The following is a 20438-nucleotide window of genomic DNA, read 5'->3' on the forward strand; positions in this document are numbered from 1 at the left end:
CACAAATAGGATGCCTAATAAGGCTCCTTCATATGGTCAAGGACCACTAGATTACCCCCACTAAAACAAACAAGGAAGCTGTGGTAGGTAACCTCAAAGATTACCCCTCTATGTTATTCCTTTCAGGTCCAACTATAATGTCCAGGTAAGTGGGCCTGGTTATATGTGGATCCACTAGCAGGCAAATAAGCAGTACCAGAAGCAGCCATGGTTGAATGAGGATGGGCTTGGTTGTAATTAGGAGTGGGAGCTAATACACCTCCTGCATGGGCAAAGTTGGAAAGAGACTGTTGGGCATACCCCATTGCCATAGCATGAGACAGGGACATAGGAGTAGTTAGCGAAGGCAGCGTAGACATACTACTACTAGCAGTAGGAGTAGGGGCTGATGTTGAAGCTGGGGACTGAGCAGCTGCTATTCCTGTGGGACTGGGGCTAAGGGTTTGGGGAGGAGGAGATGATGCAGGTATAGATGAAGGAGTTGGAGTTGATCCTCCAGATGCTGGGGTGGTTTGCTGCGAAAGTTGAGTCAGCTGGGTTGATGAAGACATACCAGGAGGACTGTCAAAGCTTTCAGAACTTTCCGGTGATGGCTCCTCAACTCGTGGCTGCTTAACTTGAGGAATTCCTTCAACACTTTGCTAACAACAAGTAACAAGATTAGTGAGAAACAAAATAATGCGCATAAGTAAAAACAAAATTTGGAAGTGTCATGGTGTATTTTTTTTTCCTGAATGATAATTTTAGAGAATAATAATAATAAAAAATTATATTACTGTTGTTCAAAAAGCTTATCTATTATTATAAATGAGTTTTTTTGAATGAAAAACCACACAATACACTTTTACATAAAGTATATCATGGTGAAATAGAGGAAATGATACAATACATTTGGTTTGAATGTGTCAACTCACCTCTTTCACTTTTCAGATTTAGTATTGAGTGACTTTCACCTTTTATGGCTACTGAAAGAATAAAACGAAATATGTTACTTCAAGTTAGATTAAAGAGGTCAAGACCTTTTAATACCTTTCAGATTGGTCTTTTTGATAACATATTAAAAGGTATGTCACAAAGGAACTAGATGATGGGAATAAATCAGACATTACATTCCCTACTTAGATTTGAGAAAGAAATTTGATGTAGTTCCATATGAATGCCTTGTGCACAAGCTAGAGATGGGTGGCACCGATAGGTATGATGCTAGAGTAGATAAAAGGATGGTTAACTGGTAGACCCAATTAACACTATCAAAAGTTAAATTATAAACTGGAGGATAGCCATACTATGCAATATGAAGTTCACTCAACAGTGAGTAAGTAAGGCTGCTAGAATAACACTCGGGGCACTGTCATGTTAATTAAGAATTTTGCCAGTAGAGAGAAAAAGGTAATTAGTACACATTAGCAGTGAGACTTCATTTTGAATACTGTATGCAGGTCTGGAGGCATATTTTAGAAGACACCAACCTGCCTGAAATGGTACAAAAGGAGGATAAAAAGTAGGACGATTTCAAAAGAACTGGAAGTGATCATGACCACTCCTATAGTGGCAGACCAAGAACTACTACTAATGAAGAAAATGTAAATGGTGTGCTTGGACAACTTTTAATGAGTCCAAAGAGGCCCATAAGGAAGCTATCACAACAAATGTAAAACCATTCACAGTATCGTCCACTTCATTCTAACAAGAAACAAATTCCAAATGTTAAATTCACCTTGTAGAAGAACTTCAAGGTGATGAATGGACTAGAACAATTCTGTGACTGGTTTCTAATCATTCAGAAAGATGAATGTCAGAGTACTGTTTAGTGAGAAGGCCTTGTTTTATCTTAACATATTTATTAAATGTATGCTGATACATATTGCGCCATGGAAATTTTAATCCAATTGGAGGAAAAACTACCCAACTTTATAAGAACCCCTCTCTCTCTTTGTTAATACTGTCATAGGCAAAAAAGTTGACTATTTGCAGGAATGAATGAGTTCATTGCTTGAGCCAGTGGCATGTATTTAATGGTTGATCTAGTTGATAATCATAGTTCAAATGATGATTTTCTTTGTTCCTGATGCAAGGGCATCCCAATCTCAAATTAAAACTTATTGCATCACTAGACGAATTTGAGTTACCGAAGGAACACATGCTTGCCCTAGAGGCATAACTGGGAACTTGTAAGAGACTCAAGCATCTGGGGATGTGTCAGGTGGTACACCAAAAATTCGGGCCCTGGACAGAACATTCAAGTACATAACTGCTCTAGTTTAAGAGGATTTGGTTTCATTGGACAATTCTATTGTGAGGGAAATAGGTAACATTTTTGAAATAGAACATTACTATCATGTAGGACAAAAGGATTATATATATATATATATATATATATATTCTAACACAAGATATTGTTAGTTGACATAAGAAGCAATAAAGAAAAACAGTAGCAACAACTGTTTCTTTAAGGTGAAAAGATCGCATTTCCTTTCTTCAATGTGTATTGCACCTACTAACAGAAAATGAAGGAAATTCATCTATTGGAAGCCACACTGGAAATGGGAAAAAACTGATAACACTATTTGATAAACAATATCTGAACAGCAGTTTCCTAGATTTGATCTTCTAATAAAATTAAAAGAAAATATTTCTAATTATAGCTGCATTATAAACTTCGAAAACTGGTGCACCAAAGAAAAAAATAAATAAAAATCTGCTATAAGTAATGGATTGTTTCTTGAAATGTGTATTCTTCACAAAACTGCAATATTTTCTAACAATACAAAGCTAACAGGCTGCTAAAAAAGTACTGTTAGAAAATATATTTGCTTGGTTTGGTTTTGGTTTTATTGGCGCATTAGCTACTAAGGCTATAATGCGCCAAGACCAGAAATTTGCTTGGTATGCTTTGATGTTATCACAAAGGGAGAAATTCTGTTTTAGTACAGAAGCCGAATAAATTCATCATCCACGGTCATATGTTGTTCTGAGCTGCAATAAAAAGATAAACTCCACTGAAAAATAGTTTTACTCCTCATCTCTTCTTTTGTTTTTCTGTGGTTTTTGGCAGATGTGCAATTTCACACAATCAAGCCTGTGAGTGCTAAATGCAGTGCAGTTTCTTGTATTCTCTCTCTATCTTGGGATCTCCTCTGACCATGTCATCCCGGAGTATAAACAGAAAATTTGTTCTTCGGAATTCTGCCCACTAATGGCACCAATTATCAACTCTTTTACTGTCCTTCCAATTTTCATTGTGTTCAGATAATCCACATTGGGAAAATTCAAAAGTGCTACATCAATTAGGAGCAAAAACCGTTTCCCCCAACATAACGAATTACTTTCTGTTCAATGAAGCACTACTACTACTAATGATTTTACTGGAAGGAAGTATCCACAATAAAACATCTATACAAGGCGAAAACATGCGGTCACCCAAAGGAAAGTAACCGTAGTCATTTGTATTCGAGGACAAGCTATACAGAGATGTTTGAAATGTATAATGCAGTTCACTCGCTAAAATTTCCAGAGGGATTATTGTGGATTTTTTTCTCAAATGTGCACCGAACCAAAATCAGATGTATTAGTACTTCCACATCCTAGGATGAACTGACTAATTAGAACTTCAGCATCTGTGATGAAACGTTGTGCACAGTGATATTGTTGGCTACAGCAATTATGTAAAGCAACAAAGCAAAACATTGTAACAGAGCAATAATGTAAAATACTGTTAGAAAGTAAAAATGCAAAATATTGTTCCCAAAAACAATTACAGTAAAGCAAGTTTTTTTTTTTTTTTTATACGCACCAGACCAAAATCGGACTTATTAGAACTTCGGCATCCTAGGATGAAGCTGACTTAGGGCCATAATACTATTTTTTTTTATTTTTGTGTTTTTGTATGGGTGGCTCCAAGAACACAAGTTCATCTCCACCTCATTGCTCTGTTCAGTTTTTACAGACTCTGTAAAGGTAAGGCAATGTGTGTTGTGTAAAATAAAATAAAAAAAATCATACCACATAGGAACATCCCATGCTGGATGAAGATAGATGAAAGGAAGGCGAGAGAGAGAGAGAGAGAGAGAGAGAGAGAGGGAGTTTTTCATCCTGCACGGGAGAAAGTGACAGGAAAGAAAAACTGTTTGTGAACTTATGAGTGTGTTCTGTATTGTGATGTTGTGTTTTGATTACCTGGAAGCAGTGATCACCTGGATGACTGCCTCCAAGTACTCCCTATCTCTTCCCTATAGTAGGGGAGACAAGGCCTCCCCTACTATCTGCATCACCCCCCCCGGGAACGAGTTTCCCAGGGAGAAAAAAAAAAAACTTGTATCAGAAGAAGAGGGAAGAAGAAAAGAGGACTATTTTGGCTCAGGGAAGCCCCAATCCAGGATGGATTGCTAGAACAACAAGTAATTTCAAGTAATCTGGCAACTTCATTATTCATCCAACATGGAATCCTCCTAACAGAGTATTTTTTAATGGTAGACATGCATTCAAGGCTTCTGTGATTAATTTTTAAAGGTATACCATAATTCAGTCGTAATCACTCTCTCTCCGAGATATCAACCAGTTAATAGAGGCCATGTAGCACTAAGCAGTTGTAATTTCCTTTCCTGAAATTATAACCCATTCCTTTTGCCTTTAACTACTGCTACCCTTCTCTCTTCATCGTCCATTGTAGAACTTTGTGATAACTTCTTGCTACTGGTTCCTATACTGTAAGTCCTATTATGTCATCTGGTTCATGGGTGATGAGGTCTAAAATATTCTTTTCCCTAGTACTTTCCCTGACACGTTGATACAAATAACAATCATCTAGTTCAGCAGTATCCAACCCTTTCCCATATAGGGGCCACATTCAAAGTTAGATTTGTTTCACAGGCCGCACTGAGTGATTCAAGAAAAATTAATGTGTTACATTTTCCGCATTTTGTTACATGTAAAAAGGAAGTTTCTGTTTTCATGTTACCGTTTTTCATTTTCAGGCTATTTATAAAAAAATCCAAATTCCCAACATTTTTATGTTCAACAAATCTATGTCACTGATTTATTTTTTTTAAACACCTTAAATTTGTTTTTAAATACTCATTTTAGAAAATTTACAACCTGAAAAGGATCACTGCTTTTCAATATTAAGGTGAATAAATAAATATAATGATACACTTGAAATTAAAAAAAATTGGAAAATTTTATTAAGTACAATACACAATAAATTATTATTATTATTATATTAGGGTTACCCGTAATTCAATACATCAATGCGTATTTCTGTCTGTAAATTGTGTGTGTTCTCAGGTTGATTTGCCTGTTTTGCTGGGCAAAAAACTCCCTGTTTCTGGGAAAAAAACATAACATTTATTGGACAAAACTTAATATTTAATGAGATGATTGAGACTGGATAACTGTTCAAAATTTGGAATGCCAATTCACAATACGAAATAAAGATGCTCATCTGTTATTGTTTCTTTTTAAATATTTGATTTCATGCACGAAAAAACTTGCTCACAAACATAAGTTGATCCAAACACAGCAGCCGTTTTCGTGGCATTTTCTTTTATTAGTGGCAAATCTTCAAATGGGAGAGGAGAGCCTTGAAGAATTCAAGTAGTTTATTTTTGCAGTCCATGTGGACAGATCTCATAGGATATCTACCTAGTAACAGGTAGGCTCACCTTTCACCTGATACGGGCAGTCACACAGCGAGGCATTGAGTCAACTAGTTCATGAAAGCGTTCCACAGGTAATTTCAATCCATGCTTGCTGCACCATTGTCCATAATTCTGTTGCATTTTGTGTGATCCAAAGCTCAAAAGGACCTTTCCACAGCATCCCAAAGGTGCTCCACATGGTTCATGTCCAGTGAATGAAGAGGCCATTCCACGGTGGTAAAATCTGCAGAATGCTCTTCGAACCATGTTCTAGTCACCACGGCTCTGTGGGGAGGCGAATTGTCCTGCTGGAAGAGTCCATTGCTCTATGTGTGCACGATGACCATGAAGGGATGCGATGGTCTGCAAGGATGGACACCTAACATGGACCGTTCAAAGATGAACCTAGACATACCAGAGGTCCCAAAGTGTGCCAGTTGAACACGCCCCAGACCATTTCCGACTGTCCACTTGCCTGAACAGTTCCTTGTTGACATGACGGGTGCACATCTGGCAGTTTCTGCCAGATACGCACTCTTCCATCCATTTGAAATAACTGGTCTCACTGGACCAGGAGAACCATCTCCAATCATCGAAGGTCCAGCGTTGATGTTCTTTTGCCCAGCTGAGGCGTAGTCATGTGATGTGGTGTTAGCAAAGGGACTCTGGTGGGTTGGCAGATCCCATAACCTATTGCGGCTAATGACTGCCTGATGGTCTTAGTGGAGATGTTTCTGGCACCTCCCTCGTAGAAGTCGGCGGTAATTTGTGCCACTGTCACTCTCCAGTTGGCCGAAACAATGCAAGAGAGACGTCGATGGCTATGTTCTTTCACCACCTTTCTCTGCCCAAAGTGCTGTCTACGATGAGTTGTTATTCCAGATGTGGTGTATTCCCAATTCACTCTTGATATTGTCGAACAGGGATAATACAATTTCTGTACCACCTCTGTGTTAGAGGGATCCACGAGTTGGGCACCCACTATCATCCCTGTTTTAAAGTCAGTTAACAACTCAAGATGTTTATCCATACTGATATTGAATTACCGTCCATGTGAATGCAGTGAACCTAATATCTGTCAAGCGGTGGGATCATCCGCTATCGAGAGGGGTGACAGCATTTCATTGCCCAGGAACCAGGTATCCCATGAATTCTGTCCTTTCAATGTACTTATTTTTGATCCATGTTTGTCTTGAAGATCAATAATTTCAAGTTGCCAGCTGGGATTGTAGTTTTCCGCCATAGAAGTAAATGGATTCTCAAACTCGTCAAAAAAAAAAAAAAAAAAAAAAAAGTAATTGTAATAACGAGAGGCAATGATTCTTTGGAAATATGTTTCTCTTTTTGCTCTGTACAACATTCAAAGTGAACTGAATGGTTGTCCAATTTGGGATTTAAATAATAACTTATTCTGTTTGTTTGTTATTTGGTTTTTAGGAGCATTAGCAACTAAGGCCATATTGCTCCGGGGATATGCAGTAGTCATTACCTGACCTTTCCACATCCGCCATATTTGGTGGGCACAGGCTCAAACCCCGGTCTAATCAAGAACCGTGTGCTACGCACTGCTGCTCCTGCCCACCTGGCTACAGAGGCACCTAACTTATTCTGAAATGATTTGATGTCACCATACAAATCAGAGACCAATTTCCCTTTTCCTTATAGTTTTAAATTAAGGGCATTTAAATGACTAGAAATGTCTGTAAGAATTGCAAGATGAAACAATCACTCAATGTTTGATAGTTGTTTGATTGGTTTTCATTTTTCTGTCATAAAAATATCAATTTCATGACGCAGTTTAAAGATATAGTTACTTAAAGATATGGTTAAAGATTGAGTCCTTGAGGTTATCACAGACATTCTCTCAGATATGCCAGACAAGCTGTACTTGCTACCTGGAGTCTAAAACGCTGATGGAACTGATATTCAGGTGACACCCAAGTCAAGTGGACCCAATTTCGGCGAAGTCCGGACGGTCTGTGACAGCCAAATCCTCTGCTTGCACCTTCACGATGGTGGGACTGTTAGCAATCCTGGGTATAACCTCCATGCACAAGTACATGGTGGGTGACCACACCACATGGAGGACCGCCGCCCCTCTATGATACCAGGCAGTACTAGGTGGTAGATGACTCTCATCAACCGGTGAAATACCACCACTTTGCTTATTGGAGGCTTGAAGTGGTGGAACCCATGTTTAGTCTCTAGAGCTAAGTTCCGGTCAACCCTTCCCTATCTCATCCATCATGCAGTATGATTGATGACTTTCGAGGTTATGATGAACGTCGTGGCGAGATCCAATATTCCTTACATTTCCAGGGTACAGCTCTAAAATGGTGTTCGCAGGCCGGCGATTAGTTAGTACACCGGACCGAACCTATTGGTAACTCTCTAGGAGGCTTCCGGATCAGCTAGTGTATAATCTTGCTACCTCTACTCTGCCAGATAGTGACTGGAGGGAGTCCGAGTAGTGTGTATGCGGGGAGCATTGTCGAGACCATGTTATGTCAAGGATCTGGGTATATTCTTACCACATGTATGCTATATCCAAAAATTTCATTACTTCATACAGCATGTCCCACCCACTTTTTCTTACTATTGAATACACAATGAATTGTCAAACTAATAGAGCAAGCTTATCTGCGAAAAGATCTAAACCTCCCAAGGACTTGACAATTCATTTCACAAATATACATGGTCTCAATTCTAATCTCAACGATGTCCATTTCCACTTGCAGTCTGCCAAACCCCATGTATTTTTTCTGACAGAATCTCAGTTATCAGTTGATTCAACTACTGCTCATCTCAAATTATTCGCTGTATGATTCCTTTCGCCTCAAAGGTGGTACTTGTGCATATGTCCGTTCTGATATTCCCTGTCAGAGACTCGGCAATTTGAAATCTCCTCTCTTTGATCTTCTCTGGTTTAAAATCTCTCTACCTCAGTGTCAAATTCATCTGTTGTCTCTACCCTTCTCCCAACTCCACTAATCACTTGGAGCTCTTTGACTTCCTCTCTCTGCAACTTTACTTTCTCCAGTACAACTTTCCTAACATCGAGGTAATTTTCCTTGGTGATTTTAATGTTCACAACTCCAGCTGGCTTCCGTTTTCTAGTCACACGGACCCAGCAGGTCGAGATGCTGAGGCTTTTGCAATTACTAATGACCTAGCACAGATTGTTCATTTACCTACAAGAATACCGGACAATCCTAATCATACAGCCAATACGCTTGATCTTTTTCTCACAAACAACCCTTCTAAGTACACGGTCGAAGTGAGAGGTCCTTTAGGCACTTCAGATCACAACTTGGTGATTGTCTCTTCTCCAATGGAACCTTTATCTCATGGCTATTCCAAACCTCATGTTGTTTGGCATTACAAGAATCCAAAATGGGATGACCTGCGAGACTTCTTTTCTTCTTTTCCCTGGTCGGATTACTGTTTCAAAACTTCTGATGTCAACGTTTGCTCAGATTGTGTCAGTGAAATTATTCTTGAAGGAATGGAATGCTTTATTCCACACTCCACTTTAAAATCTCGCCCTTTATCTAAACCTTGGTTTTCCAATAAATGTGCTAAGGCTGTCCAAGAGAAGAATGTTGCATATCGTAATTGGCTTGTTTCTAATTCTTCAGTTTCATTTTCTGTCTACACCAAAGCTCGCAACAATTGTAAAGCAGTTATTAATCAGTCCAAACTAGAGTTTGAATAGGCTAAGAGTAGAAAACTTGCTTCTTGCCCTAATGGTAGCCGAGCATTCTGGTCTCTTGCCAAAGCTATTGGCCGCAACTTTTGCCCATCTCTGCTCCCACCTATGTCCAAACCAGATGGTTCTGTTGTCACTTCAGCCAAGGATAAAGCTGACCTGCTAGCATCCCATTTTTCTTCCAGCTCATGTATTAATGATCTTGGTAAAACACCTCCCACCATTCCCAACACGCTCCATTCAATGCCTCCTGTGGTCTTCCGTCAAAAGGATATTAGAAGAATTTTGATGAATCTTGATGCTAAGAAAGCTCCAGGTTCCGATGGTATTTCTCCACTTGTTCTCAAAACCTGTGCTCCTGAACTTACTCCTATTCTTTGCCGCCTTTTTTCACTTTCATATTCCAAAGGTGTTTTTCCTTCTGCTTGGAAATTTGCTCATATCCAGCCAGTTCCTAAAAAGGGTGACAAATCCCTCCCATCCAATTATTGTGCCATTGCAATTACTTCTACTCTTTCTAAAGTAATGGAGAAATCAATTAACCGCCAACTCTTAAACCACCTAGAAACCTTCCGTATGATCAACGATCGCCAGTATGGATTCCGTCAGTGTCGATCCACTGGTGATATTCTGGCTTATGTTACCCATTTATGGACTAATTCAATGGAAAGGTTCGGTGAAACACAAGTAGTTGCTCTTGACACCTCAAAGGCTTTTGATCGTGTTTGGCATAAAGGTCTTCTAAACAAGCTTTCATCTTATGGTTTGCCAACTGTTTTTAGTAATTGGTTATCCAGTTTTCTCACTGATCGCTCACTGAGGGTGATGGTAGATGGCTCTCTGTCTTCTAACTTCTTCACTAATGCCGGTGTCCCCCAAGGTTCAGTTCTTTCCCCCACTCTTTTCCTCTTGTATATCAATGACCTTCTTCCATTGACTGGAAATCCTATCCATAGTTTTGCCGATGATAGCACATTGCATTCCACTTTCCATTTTGAGAAACCTTGTCCTGCTCAATCAGCTTTAACTTCTCGAAAATCTGCTACCAATTCCTTAAATTCCGATCTTCAGGTAATTCTCCAGTGGGGCAAAGGCAACTTAGTTGATTTCAACCCTTCTAAAACTCAGTCTTGTCTTGTATCTCGCAAAAAGGATTCTTCTGCTCATGTTTAGTGACACTCCGATTTCTAGGCAAAATGATATATCTCTTTTGGGGATTACCCTGACTTCTAATCTCTCTTGGCACAAGCACATTCCAAATATTCCTTCCTCTGCATCTAAAAAACTTGGTTTTCTCTTTCACTCTCGGCGTTATTTTTCTTCTAAACAGCTGCTCACTCTGTATAAATCGCAAATCCGCCCTGCCATGGAATATTGTTCCCACATCTGGGATGGTGCCCCCAAAACCTCTCTCAGGCTTCTTGATTCCATTCAGAAGAGGGCAGTTAGGTTAATTAATGATTCATCTCTAACAGAGTTTCTCCACTCGCTTTCGCATAGACGCACTGTTTCTGCTGCATGCCTCTTCTACAGATACTTCCATGGGCACTGTTCTTCTGAATTGGCTTCTATAATTCCCGCTCTCTCTTTCAAAACAGTCCGAACACGTGCCGCCACCAGCCAACATCCATTTACTGTCCAACGTTGACGTTGGACAGTAAATGGATGAAACCCACAGAACCAACTTTTCATCTTCCTCATTTATTCATTCAACTGCCATTTTCTGGAACAACCTTCCTTCATATGTATTTCCTGAAAATTACAATCTACAGAAGTTCAAGTCCAATGTCAACAAATATCTTCTTTCGTCTTCTCAACCTTCAACCCAAGCACGGTACTAAGTACTATAGGTTCTAATACCTCTCGTGTTTAGGGTTCACATAAAAAAAAAAAAAAAATATAATATAACAGTTTGCCACGACTAAGTCATCTCACTGCACAATATAAAATTACATCTTCATATTCAACTTCTGTTTATTATAAGTTTATCAAGTTAAAATCGGCTGTACTCCAATGGAAACAGTGAAAGGAGTGAAGGTGGAGTTGGGTTTCTGGTCCATAAAGATTTAAAAAACAACATTTTGGAATCCAAAAGTACATCACCAAGGGTGTCAAGACTAATACTCAAGATTTCTAAGATGTACAAGCTAAAGGTTATAATGATTTATGCACCAACATCAAGCCATGATGATGATGAAGAGGTTGAAGAAATGTACACCGAAATTGAGTCTTCTAGATGAGCAAAAAACCCACTACACTATTATTATGGGGGACTTCAATGCTAAGGTTGGAAAAAGACAAAACAGCACAGAAAGGGGAACTATAGGAAATTTTGGAATTGGTGAAAGAAATTAATGACTTGTGGAATTTGCAGAATCTCAAGGATTACCAGTAATGAACACTTTTTTAAAGAAAACGGTGAACAGAAAGTGGACATGGAAGAGTCCAAATGGATTAACAACTAATGAAATCGACTTCATCCTCACTAACAGAAGATATACCGTGAATGATGTTACTGTCCTGAATAAGGTAAATGTTGGAAGTGATCACAGAATGGTAAGATATACACTTGATATAGATGTAGGAAAGGAAAAAACTGACTCAAGTAAATAGTACAAAGGTCTTTGAGATAACAGAAGAGGAGAAAAAGCAGTATGTAATGGAACTTAAGAACAAGTTTGGGCTTCTGAAGACTGCTCAGGACCAAGATATCGACAAAGAATATTACAACTTTCTGAAAGTGATAAAGCCCAAGAAACCTATAGGGAAAAAGAAATCCAAAGAAGAAAAAATTAGTCAAGAAACACTTGTTATGATGAACCGAAGACGACAAATGAAGAGCACGATAAACACTGACAAGGACAAAATTGAGTATACTGGGTTATGCAACGCCATTAGAAAGAGACTCAGAGAGGACATAAGAAGATTCAACACAAGAAAAGTAGAACAAACATTAAGGGAAAACAAAGGATTTAAATCAGCAGCCACGAGCAGTAATACAGAAAGACAAATGATACTGAAACTGAAGAATAGCAATGGTGTACTTATAAATAGCAGAGAAGGCATAATTCAAATAGCAGGAGACTACTATAGAGAATTATACAAGGAGCGAGGGAATGATGCCAGCAGTGGGAAAGATGGATCGCAAATTAGCAACACATACAACATACCCGATATTCTTCCTGATGAGGTAGAACATGCACTGAAGAAAATGAAAAATCGGAAAGCTCCGGGGGAAGATGAAGTTACTGTAGAATTGTTAAAATTGGGAGGACAAAACAAAAACCTGCACAAAGTGCATTAGAAAAAGTGTGACACCCAAGCAGTGGAATAATGCAATCATAGTTTTCCTGCATAAGAAAGGATGATGCTTGCATGAAGAATAAATTTTGGATGGATAGCATTCAGGAAATACAGTCACATACTGAAGAGCAATATCCCAGTTTGTCTGAAATGTAAAATAATGAACCAATGTATACTCCCCACCATGACTTATGGAAGTGAAACTTGGGGGCACTCACCAAGAGAATGGAACGAATTATACTGGGAATCAGACTGTTAGATAAGAAGAGAAACACATGGATTAGGCAGCAATGGTACCCAAGAGGAGCTAGAAGAAAACATGGAAGACAAACGCGGAGATGGATAGATGAAATTCATGAGTTTGTGGGTAGTAAATGGATGGCCAGTGCTCAAAAGAGAAGGAACTGGAAAGTTGCTGGAGAGGCCTTCATCCTGCAGTGGATTGAAAATGGCCGATGATGATGATTCAACTTCTGACAGGAACTGCTGAAACATACAATGATTAAGGTCATGTGATCTTTTTACAGTTGAAATAACCACATTCATAACGTGTTGGAGGTTCAATACTTCCCCAAAGAGATCCTTGATGCACAATGCAGTGAATTCCAATTGGAGGTTCAGCTCTGATATCTATCATTTTCTTGGTTATTTTACCCATAAGTCCAATGTTTTTACCAATCATATTTTTTCCACCATCAGTTGTAACTCCTACCAGGATTTTAATATTTAATCCTAACTTTTCATTTGATTGGCAAAAATTTTCAAAAAGATTTATCTGCAGTTGTTCCTTGCATACTCTGTAGATCAGCTAAATCTTCAACTGGTACAAAATCATCATTAATTTCACACATGAAGATAAGGAGTTGGGCTGTGTCATTTCCATCAGTACTCTCATCCAATGACACTAAAATATTTCATTTGTTTTATGTTTTTCAAAAGTTGTTTGAACAAATTTTTTCCAATATCTTCTACTCTTCACATAATTGTGTTGAGACAAACTAATGTCTTGTATTATTGTCCCTGGACAAAAACTCCTTCCACAACATTTAAAACAAATGTTTAACAAATTCACTATCACTGAAGGTTTACTTTCAACAGTGTTCAAATGTGCAACTTGATAACTGGCACTTACGGCAGATAAATTTCTTAAGTGATATGTTTTCGGTGTGTTTTCTTAATTCGTTTTGTAACTTTGAACGCTTCTTTATGATGAACGCTTCTTTGAACGCTCCTTTTAAATTATATTCTTTAAAAACCAACAGGGTATCCTTACACACAAATACACTGCATTTTCACCTTACTCAATGAAGAAATAGTCTTCAGTAAACCTTTGATTAAAAACACGACACTCCAAATTGACTTTCCTCTTTCGGACCATTTTTAAGGATAATTTTTTAATTCAATACCAATTAATAATAATTCAATACAATTAACAAGTTATATCAAAATAGAAAATTTCACAATATAAAAAGATTGATATGTACACAACTGTACTTAGCATACATACGACTGCACTGAACTACATGTACATGTTTGTACAGTCCAGCTCGACGCTTGCATGTACATGCAGTGCCATGACTCTCTAAAATGCTGTTTAGTTCACTTTCTGCACGGGCCATATAAAATTGATTAGCAGGCCAGATACGACCGGTGGGCCGTACGCTGGACACTACCGATCTAGTCGATTTAAAAATTTTGCCCCCCATGTGAAGTTTCCTTCCCATTTGTTGCAATCAATTAGAGGCAAATTAAAATTACCCATAATAAGACAATGATGCTAACTTGCCCATTTCATTTGCATGTAGAGGCTCTCATCATAATCTTCACAATCACTTGGCCTGTAGATTACTCCCACTCTCATTATACTTTTGCTTCCAACTATATCACAATATACAGATTTTATACTAGCATGCAAAATATCTGAACATGTTTTGCATGCTAGTTCGAAACACCAGCAGTTTGAATTCACTCATTTTACTGACGACACTTCTGACATTACTGTATAGATCAGGGGTACGTAACCTTTTTAAATGACGGGCCAAATTTTTTTCAGCTTTCTACAATTTTTAGAATTATTAAAATGGTGTATGATGAAAAAAAAATTGACATAAACAGTTTTATGTCATTTATTGTAATATTTATACACACATGTACATATAATTAATTTTATTAATAAGAAAAACAAAATACAAATTCAAGATAAAATTACAAAAATATAATTATAGTATATACAGCAGACCTCGATTTACCAGGATCGGATTAACTGGGACAATTAAAGACTCCAAATTAAAAAAAAAAAAAAAAAAAAATCAACCAGAAATCATAAAATTCAAGTAATAGCTAGAATAGGCATAAACAGATATATATTGTGCTTATTATCTTGCAACCCCTGCTGCTGAAAAAAAAAAAAAAAAAAAAAAAAAAAAAGATCAAATGTTTAGTTTGTTTTAGTGCGTCACGTCAATTGTTGTGTTCAATCACACTGCAAAAGGACAAAATTTGTTTTGTTATTTATGTCAGGGATGTCGGAATTTTTTTTTACAGTAACTTTTTCTTTTTTTTAGAAATCGTGAAAATGATGGGCAAACACAAGAGTTGTGTTTTCAATTAAACAAACACTTGAAATTATTCAAAAGTTTGAAAACGGTGCATCCGTTAAATCACTAATGAACCATTATAATGTTGGTGACCAAACAATATGTGACATTGTGAAAAAGAAGGGAAGCTATTAGATTTAAAATCAACATTGTAAAAAATAAAGGGAAGCATCGTATTGTATGCGCGGGTAGTGTGTGTTAAGTCTTCATTTTTTATCTATCACTATACTTTTTACGTAGGTTGCTGAACATTTTTCGATACAGTAAGTCCCCGACTGACGTAGCTTCGGACTTAAGTTACGTTATTTATATAACTGCAGATTTCAGTGAAAGGGAAACACGTTGCACCATAATAACGTAAAACCCACAGAATTCCAGCTATCGGTATTATCGCAAATGCAACAGGATCGAGTTTACTACCCGTTTATAATAGATTACGCTAATAGAAAAGCCCAATAAACTGGAAAGTGCAAATTGTTTTATGGCAGTGACCTCCAGAAATGAGCTTTAGTAAAATGTGAGCTTGCATGGGGTGATAATAGTCAGTTTTTGCTTTAATCCTGTGAAGCTTTTTTTCAGAAAATTTAATTTTGACTGTTATCATGGTGCTGACTAAGAGAATAAGTGACAGCAGTACTAGTAAATCAATCAAGAAAAGGAAAGTGATCAAGTTGGATCAGAAAATTCAAATAATAAGGAGGTATGAAAATGGCCAAACATTCACAAGTATCGTGCGGAATTCAGATTTGTCAGTGGCAATGGTGAACATAACAAAGGAGAAAGACAGAATACGAGAAGTGGTGAAGCTATTGGCACCAATGAAGTCAACTATAATAACCAGGGCTATGAAATACATATCGGTTTTTACAGTACAATAACATGCATTTTTTTCTTCCTTTTATATTTTCTTTCTTATGTGCCACTCTGGCTATATCACCGCTGTCCCCAGATAAAGTTTTTAATTGAACTAATTAAAAATATATAACTATTTTTCTTCATTCTTCTGAGGATATCATGTAGTTTTTTTGTAATTTTGGCATTTCAGGGATACAGTAGCAATATTTTATTAGTCGTTCCCTAGTTACATAAAACTCGACTTACGTAAGAAGTCAGGAACGTATCTCTGAGACACTATTTTTTTTTGGATTAACCGGGAATTTTTTTTACCATCTATCCTGGAAAATCGAGAGTCTACTGTAATTATAAAGAATTAAATTGAAAATGATAATTTTAAAGATTTTATAAAACTTTAATAATCTTAGATTTTCAATTTTGCAATGTGTTTCAATAAATACCTTCATAAAACTGGCAACACTGTTGCTTACTTGAGTCGTGATATATGGCAGAAATTCAAATGATTCATTAGAAGTTGCACAATCAAAACGTTGAAACAATTTAATAACAGCAAATATAATAAAAATTACAATAAACATAATTTCATGATATATATTCTTCAACAGGCTGTTTATTTTATATATTTTTAAAACTACCACGGGCCAGATTACACATGTTGGTGAGCTGGAGGTTGCCGACCCCTGGTATAGAAAATTAAGACTTAGTGTTCTTGTATAGTTAACTACTCCAACACATCCCTTGAAATTATTTCAGTATGCATCTTTGGCATTAGCTAATGTAATGAATTTATTAGTCCCTGTGCAGTTACTCAAATATTTAAAAAAATATTTAATTTTTATATCTGATACATTTATACAACATTCAGTTTTGTGAGCTTAATATCATTCATGGTTAACTAATGTCTATTTCTAATCTCCAAGCCTGTTACAGTGTAAGTGGTTCATGGCATTTTTCTCTTAGATATATAAGGGCTTTGATCTCTTTTACTGAGTGTTTGTTTTAAGAACCAAATAAACTATTAACTATTTAGTCGTTTGGAATTTGTGCTGAAATATTAGATTTAACAGTTTATAATTTCATCTCCTTGAGTTCTTTATTTTGGGAAAATATAAAACTCATATGGCACAAAGGACAGATGAATATGGAGGATGCTGAGTGTTTGGAAAGGTATTCAGAAATTGCCACACGACAAGCAGAATCACTGCCATGGAGTAATTTTTAAACTAATTTTAACCATTTTTATCCAGTTTTAACTCACCCAGAGGTCACATCTTCTGACTGCCCCGCTTGAACACGTAATGATTTTGGATTCACGAATCCAAAATCATTACGTAATGGATTCATGAATGAACAAAGGAATGCTGAATTTATGATAATGATTTAGATCAGGGTTTCCCAAACTTTTTCAAGCACGGACCAGTGTTTGCAAATTTTTTTTTTTTTTTTTTTTTTCAGTCCACCTATAGCTATAAATTAATGTATTTTCAATAATTATACTCGTATTTTCAGGAAATAATGACATTGCCATTAGGACGTTTAACATATCAATAATAATGCAATTAGGTATTCATTTTAACATCAGTAAATATAAATAAAATATAGGCAATTCATTTCTTTGTTTACATAAGAATTGACATTTTTAGGAAAGGAAATTTTCTTATAGTTTTATGTAGGTATATTTCAAATAAGTTGTTCGCAGACCAGTAATCTCTTTTCGTGGACTGGTACCAGGCCGCGATCCACACTTTGGGAAACCCTGATTTAGACAAAGAATTTATGATACTGGTATAAATTCATAATGAATTTGACTTTACAGACAAAACAATTCTAGAATAACTCTTTTGAACCCTTAAACAGAATTTTTTGATTCTGGGTAACCCGGGAAATTTCCATTCAGAAGCATTCTGAAAAGATAATACCACGTTTCATCACTTGTCTTGACTTTTTCGAAATCCCGAATCACAATCGAGTTCTTTGGCAAATCCAAATAGTCTGATCTGCAGTGATCACCAACTACTATACTGTTCATGTTTGAAATATTCCAATTTCAAAAGCTATATGTCTTCAATTCTTATTTGACAATCAGCAAGAATATGCTATAATGCAAGAGACAGGTCTGTCATTAATTGAAATACAAAGACTCCCACACTTGTAGTTTTATTTTATCAGTCTTTGTATTTCAATTAATGACGGCAAAAGAGGAGGCGTCGATATGATGCCCCCTTTTGCCGATCTCACCAGGTGAGTTACCTGTCTTTGGACCCTTTCAAGAAGCACTGTCTTTTTTAGGTGTGGTCTCCATACTTGAACACAGTATTCCAAGTGTACCAATAAAATATCCTATCTTGTACCATTAAAATATCCTGTCTTGATAATGCTTTTTCAGCCATCACTTCTACATTCTCAGATGGTGATTTTTTCCTCCATCTGAGTTATTCCAACAACGAGCAATGTTTTATAGATCTTTGTTCAAAAACTGACACCCTAAAAATAATGTAATAAAGTAATCTAAACTACTTATTATCAACAACAGAAAATAACCGTTGCACATGTGCAACCAAAACATCACATACTATAAAAAATTCTATACAATCTAGGTTACAAAATAAATAGTCTCTCTTATTCAGTATGTTCAGATATTTTTAATAAATTTAGTCAGAAATGTGCTTCTATCTTGTATGTGTATCTCCCCCCTCCACCTCCATTAGAACAAGCAAGGCTAGCTAATGGATACCAGATACTCTAATGTGAATCCAAGTGCACAAAGCAATTTATTGAAAAATGACAGTTTGAATAAACATTGACCATTTAAGGTAAGTTCATTAGGTATGTTTCTAAACAATAAAATTATATTAACATTTTAATACTAAACAATTTAAAAGAGGCACTCTACAAAATATTTTTTTTAAAAAACCAATATGAAAATTTCACTTGCATTGCAATGCTACTTATGTATGAGTAAAGTTTCTATTTTGTAAGATACAGGCTCTAGATAACACATTGTAAAGACCGCAGGAATGTTACATTCAGAATGTTATTATTATTAGCAATGGCCACATGGTGCAAGGAAGCCTATGGCTTATGCTGAACCAGACAAAAAAAAAATAATAAAAAAATAAGAAGAAAAAAAATAAAATAAAATAAATAAATAAATAATAACAGAAAAGGAAATAGATAACTTATGCATTTCCCTCTTCTTGCAGGTGACCTCTGAATTTCTTCAAACTGTCAGCCTCTACCACCCATGTAGATAACTTTTTTCCAGTACTTTATGACTCGGTGGATAAAATAAAACTTCCTGCAATTCAGTCTAAACATCTACTCCCGTAACTTGAAATTATGGCCCCCTAGTTTTAGAATCATTTATAACCGTGAAAATTTCATCCTCATTCATTTTACTTATGCCTCTCAGAGCCTTAAACACCTCAATCAAGTCTCCTCTAAAGTGCCTAATTTCCAAACTCTGCCATCCACATATTTGAAGGGTTTCCTCATATCGACACCCCCTTTTGCCGATCTCACCAGGTGAGTTACCTGTCTTTGGACCCTTTCAAGAAGCACTGTATTTTTTAGGTGTGGTCTCCATACTTGAACACAGTATTCCAAGTGTGGTCTAACAATAGCCTCATATAACAGGATTATGATGTCCTTACCTCTACTAGCATTTGTTCGATAAATCATTGATAGGACACCACGGATCTTCCTTGCAGCCTGTCTACAATGCTCAAAGAAATTTGTCTGACTGTATCGTAACACTCAAAATCCCTTTCCTCCACACCCAGCTTTAGTTCATCACCAAGTGTATAAGTTATTTTGGGATTACTGTTCCCCAGGTGAAATACCTTACACTTTGCTAGATTAAAGCATAGTTGCCATTTTTCTGACTACCCCTGAAGTCTGTCTGAGTCACTCTGAAAGAAACTCTGCTTGGCAGTGATCATTAACTACTCTACCAATCTTTACACCATCTGCAAATTTAGACACCACGCCCTATATCCCTTCATCGATGTCATTTATGAAAATCAAAAATAACAGTGGTGCTAATACTGATCTTTGGGGAATCCCACTTAACTTGATGTAAGACAACCCTATCTGAGGAATAGCCACTTATCATTTACAAATCTCTGCCTCTTGCTCCAAACCCGTTCCAGCTTATAAAGTAACCACTCATGTGGGACTGAGTCAAATATGTTGCTAAAAGCCAAATAGACTATGTAGAAATTATTCCCTAAGTCCAGCTCTTCAATGACCCTGTCAAAATAGCTAACCAGATTAGTTAAATGATTTTACCTTTACAAAACCATGCTAAGTATCCTTCAGAATTCCATTCCTATCTAA

At 36.8% G+C, this 20438-nt stretch overlaps 1 protein-coding gene across 2 annotated transcripts in view; it reads right to left on the reverse strand.

Moving 5' to 3' along the window:
• The window catches only part of LOC150080680 (high mobility group protein B3-like), a 194236-nt gene continuing 173798 nt past the window's right edge, over positions 1-20438 (reverse strand). The window contains exons 6-7 of one of the 2 annotated variants that reach the window (XM_090380960.1): positions 915-965; positions 566-641 (exon numbers count right to left, since the gene is read on the reverse strand). In XM_090380960.1, the coding sequence (XP_090237086.1) occupies positions 963-965 (3 nt within the window). In that variant the 3' untranslated portion in view covers positions 566-641; positions 915-962. Of the gene's footprint in view, positions 642-914; positions 966-20438 lie in introns of both variants that reach the window. The other variant, XM_090380959.1, reaches the window with a different exon arrangement.

This window comes from Mastigoproctus giganteus, chromosome 9 (assembly GCF_048544385.1).
Source record: "Mastigoproctus giganteus isolate SK-2022 chromosome 9, ASM4854438v1, whole genome shotgun sequence".
Taxonomy (NCBI): domain Eukaryota; kingdom Metazoa; phylum Arthropoda; class Arachnida; order Uropygi; family Thelyphonidae; genus Mastigoproctus; species Mastigoproctus giganteus.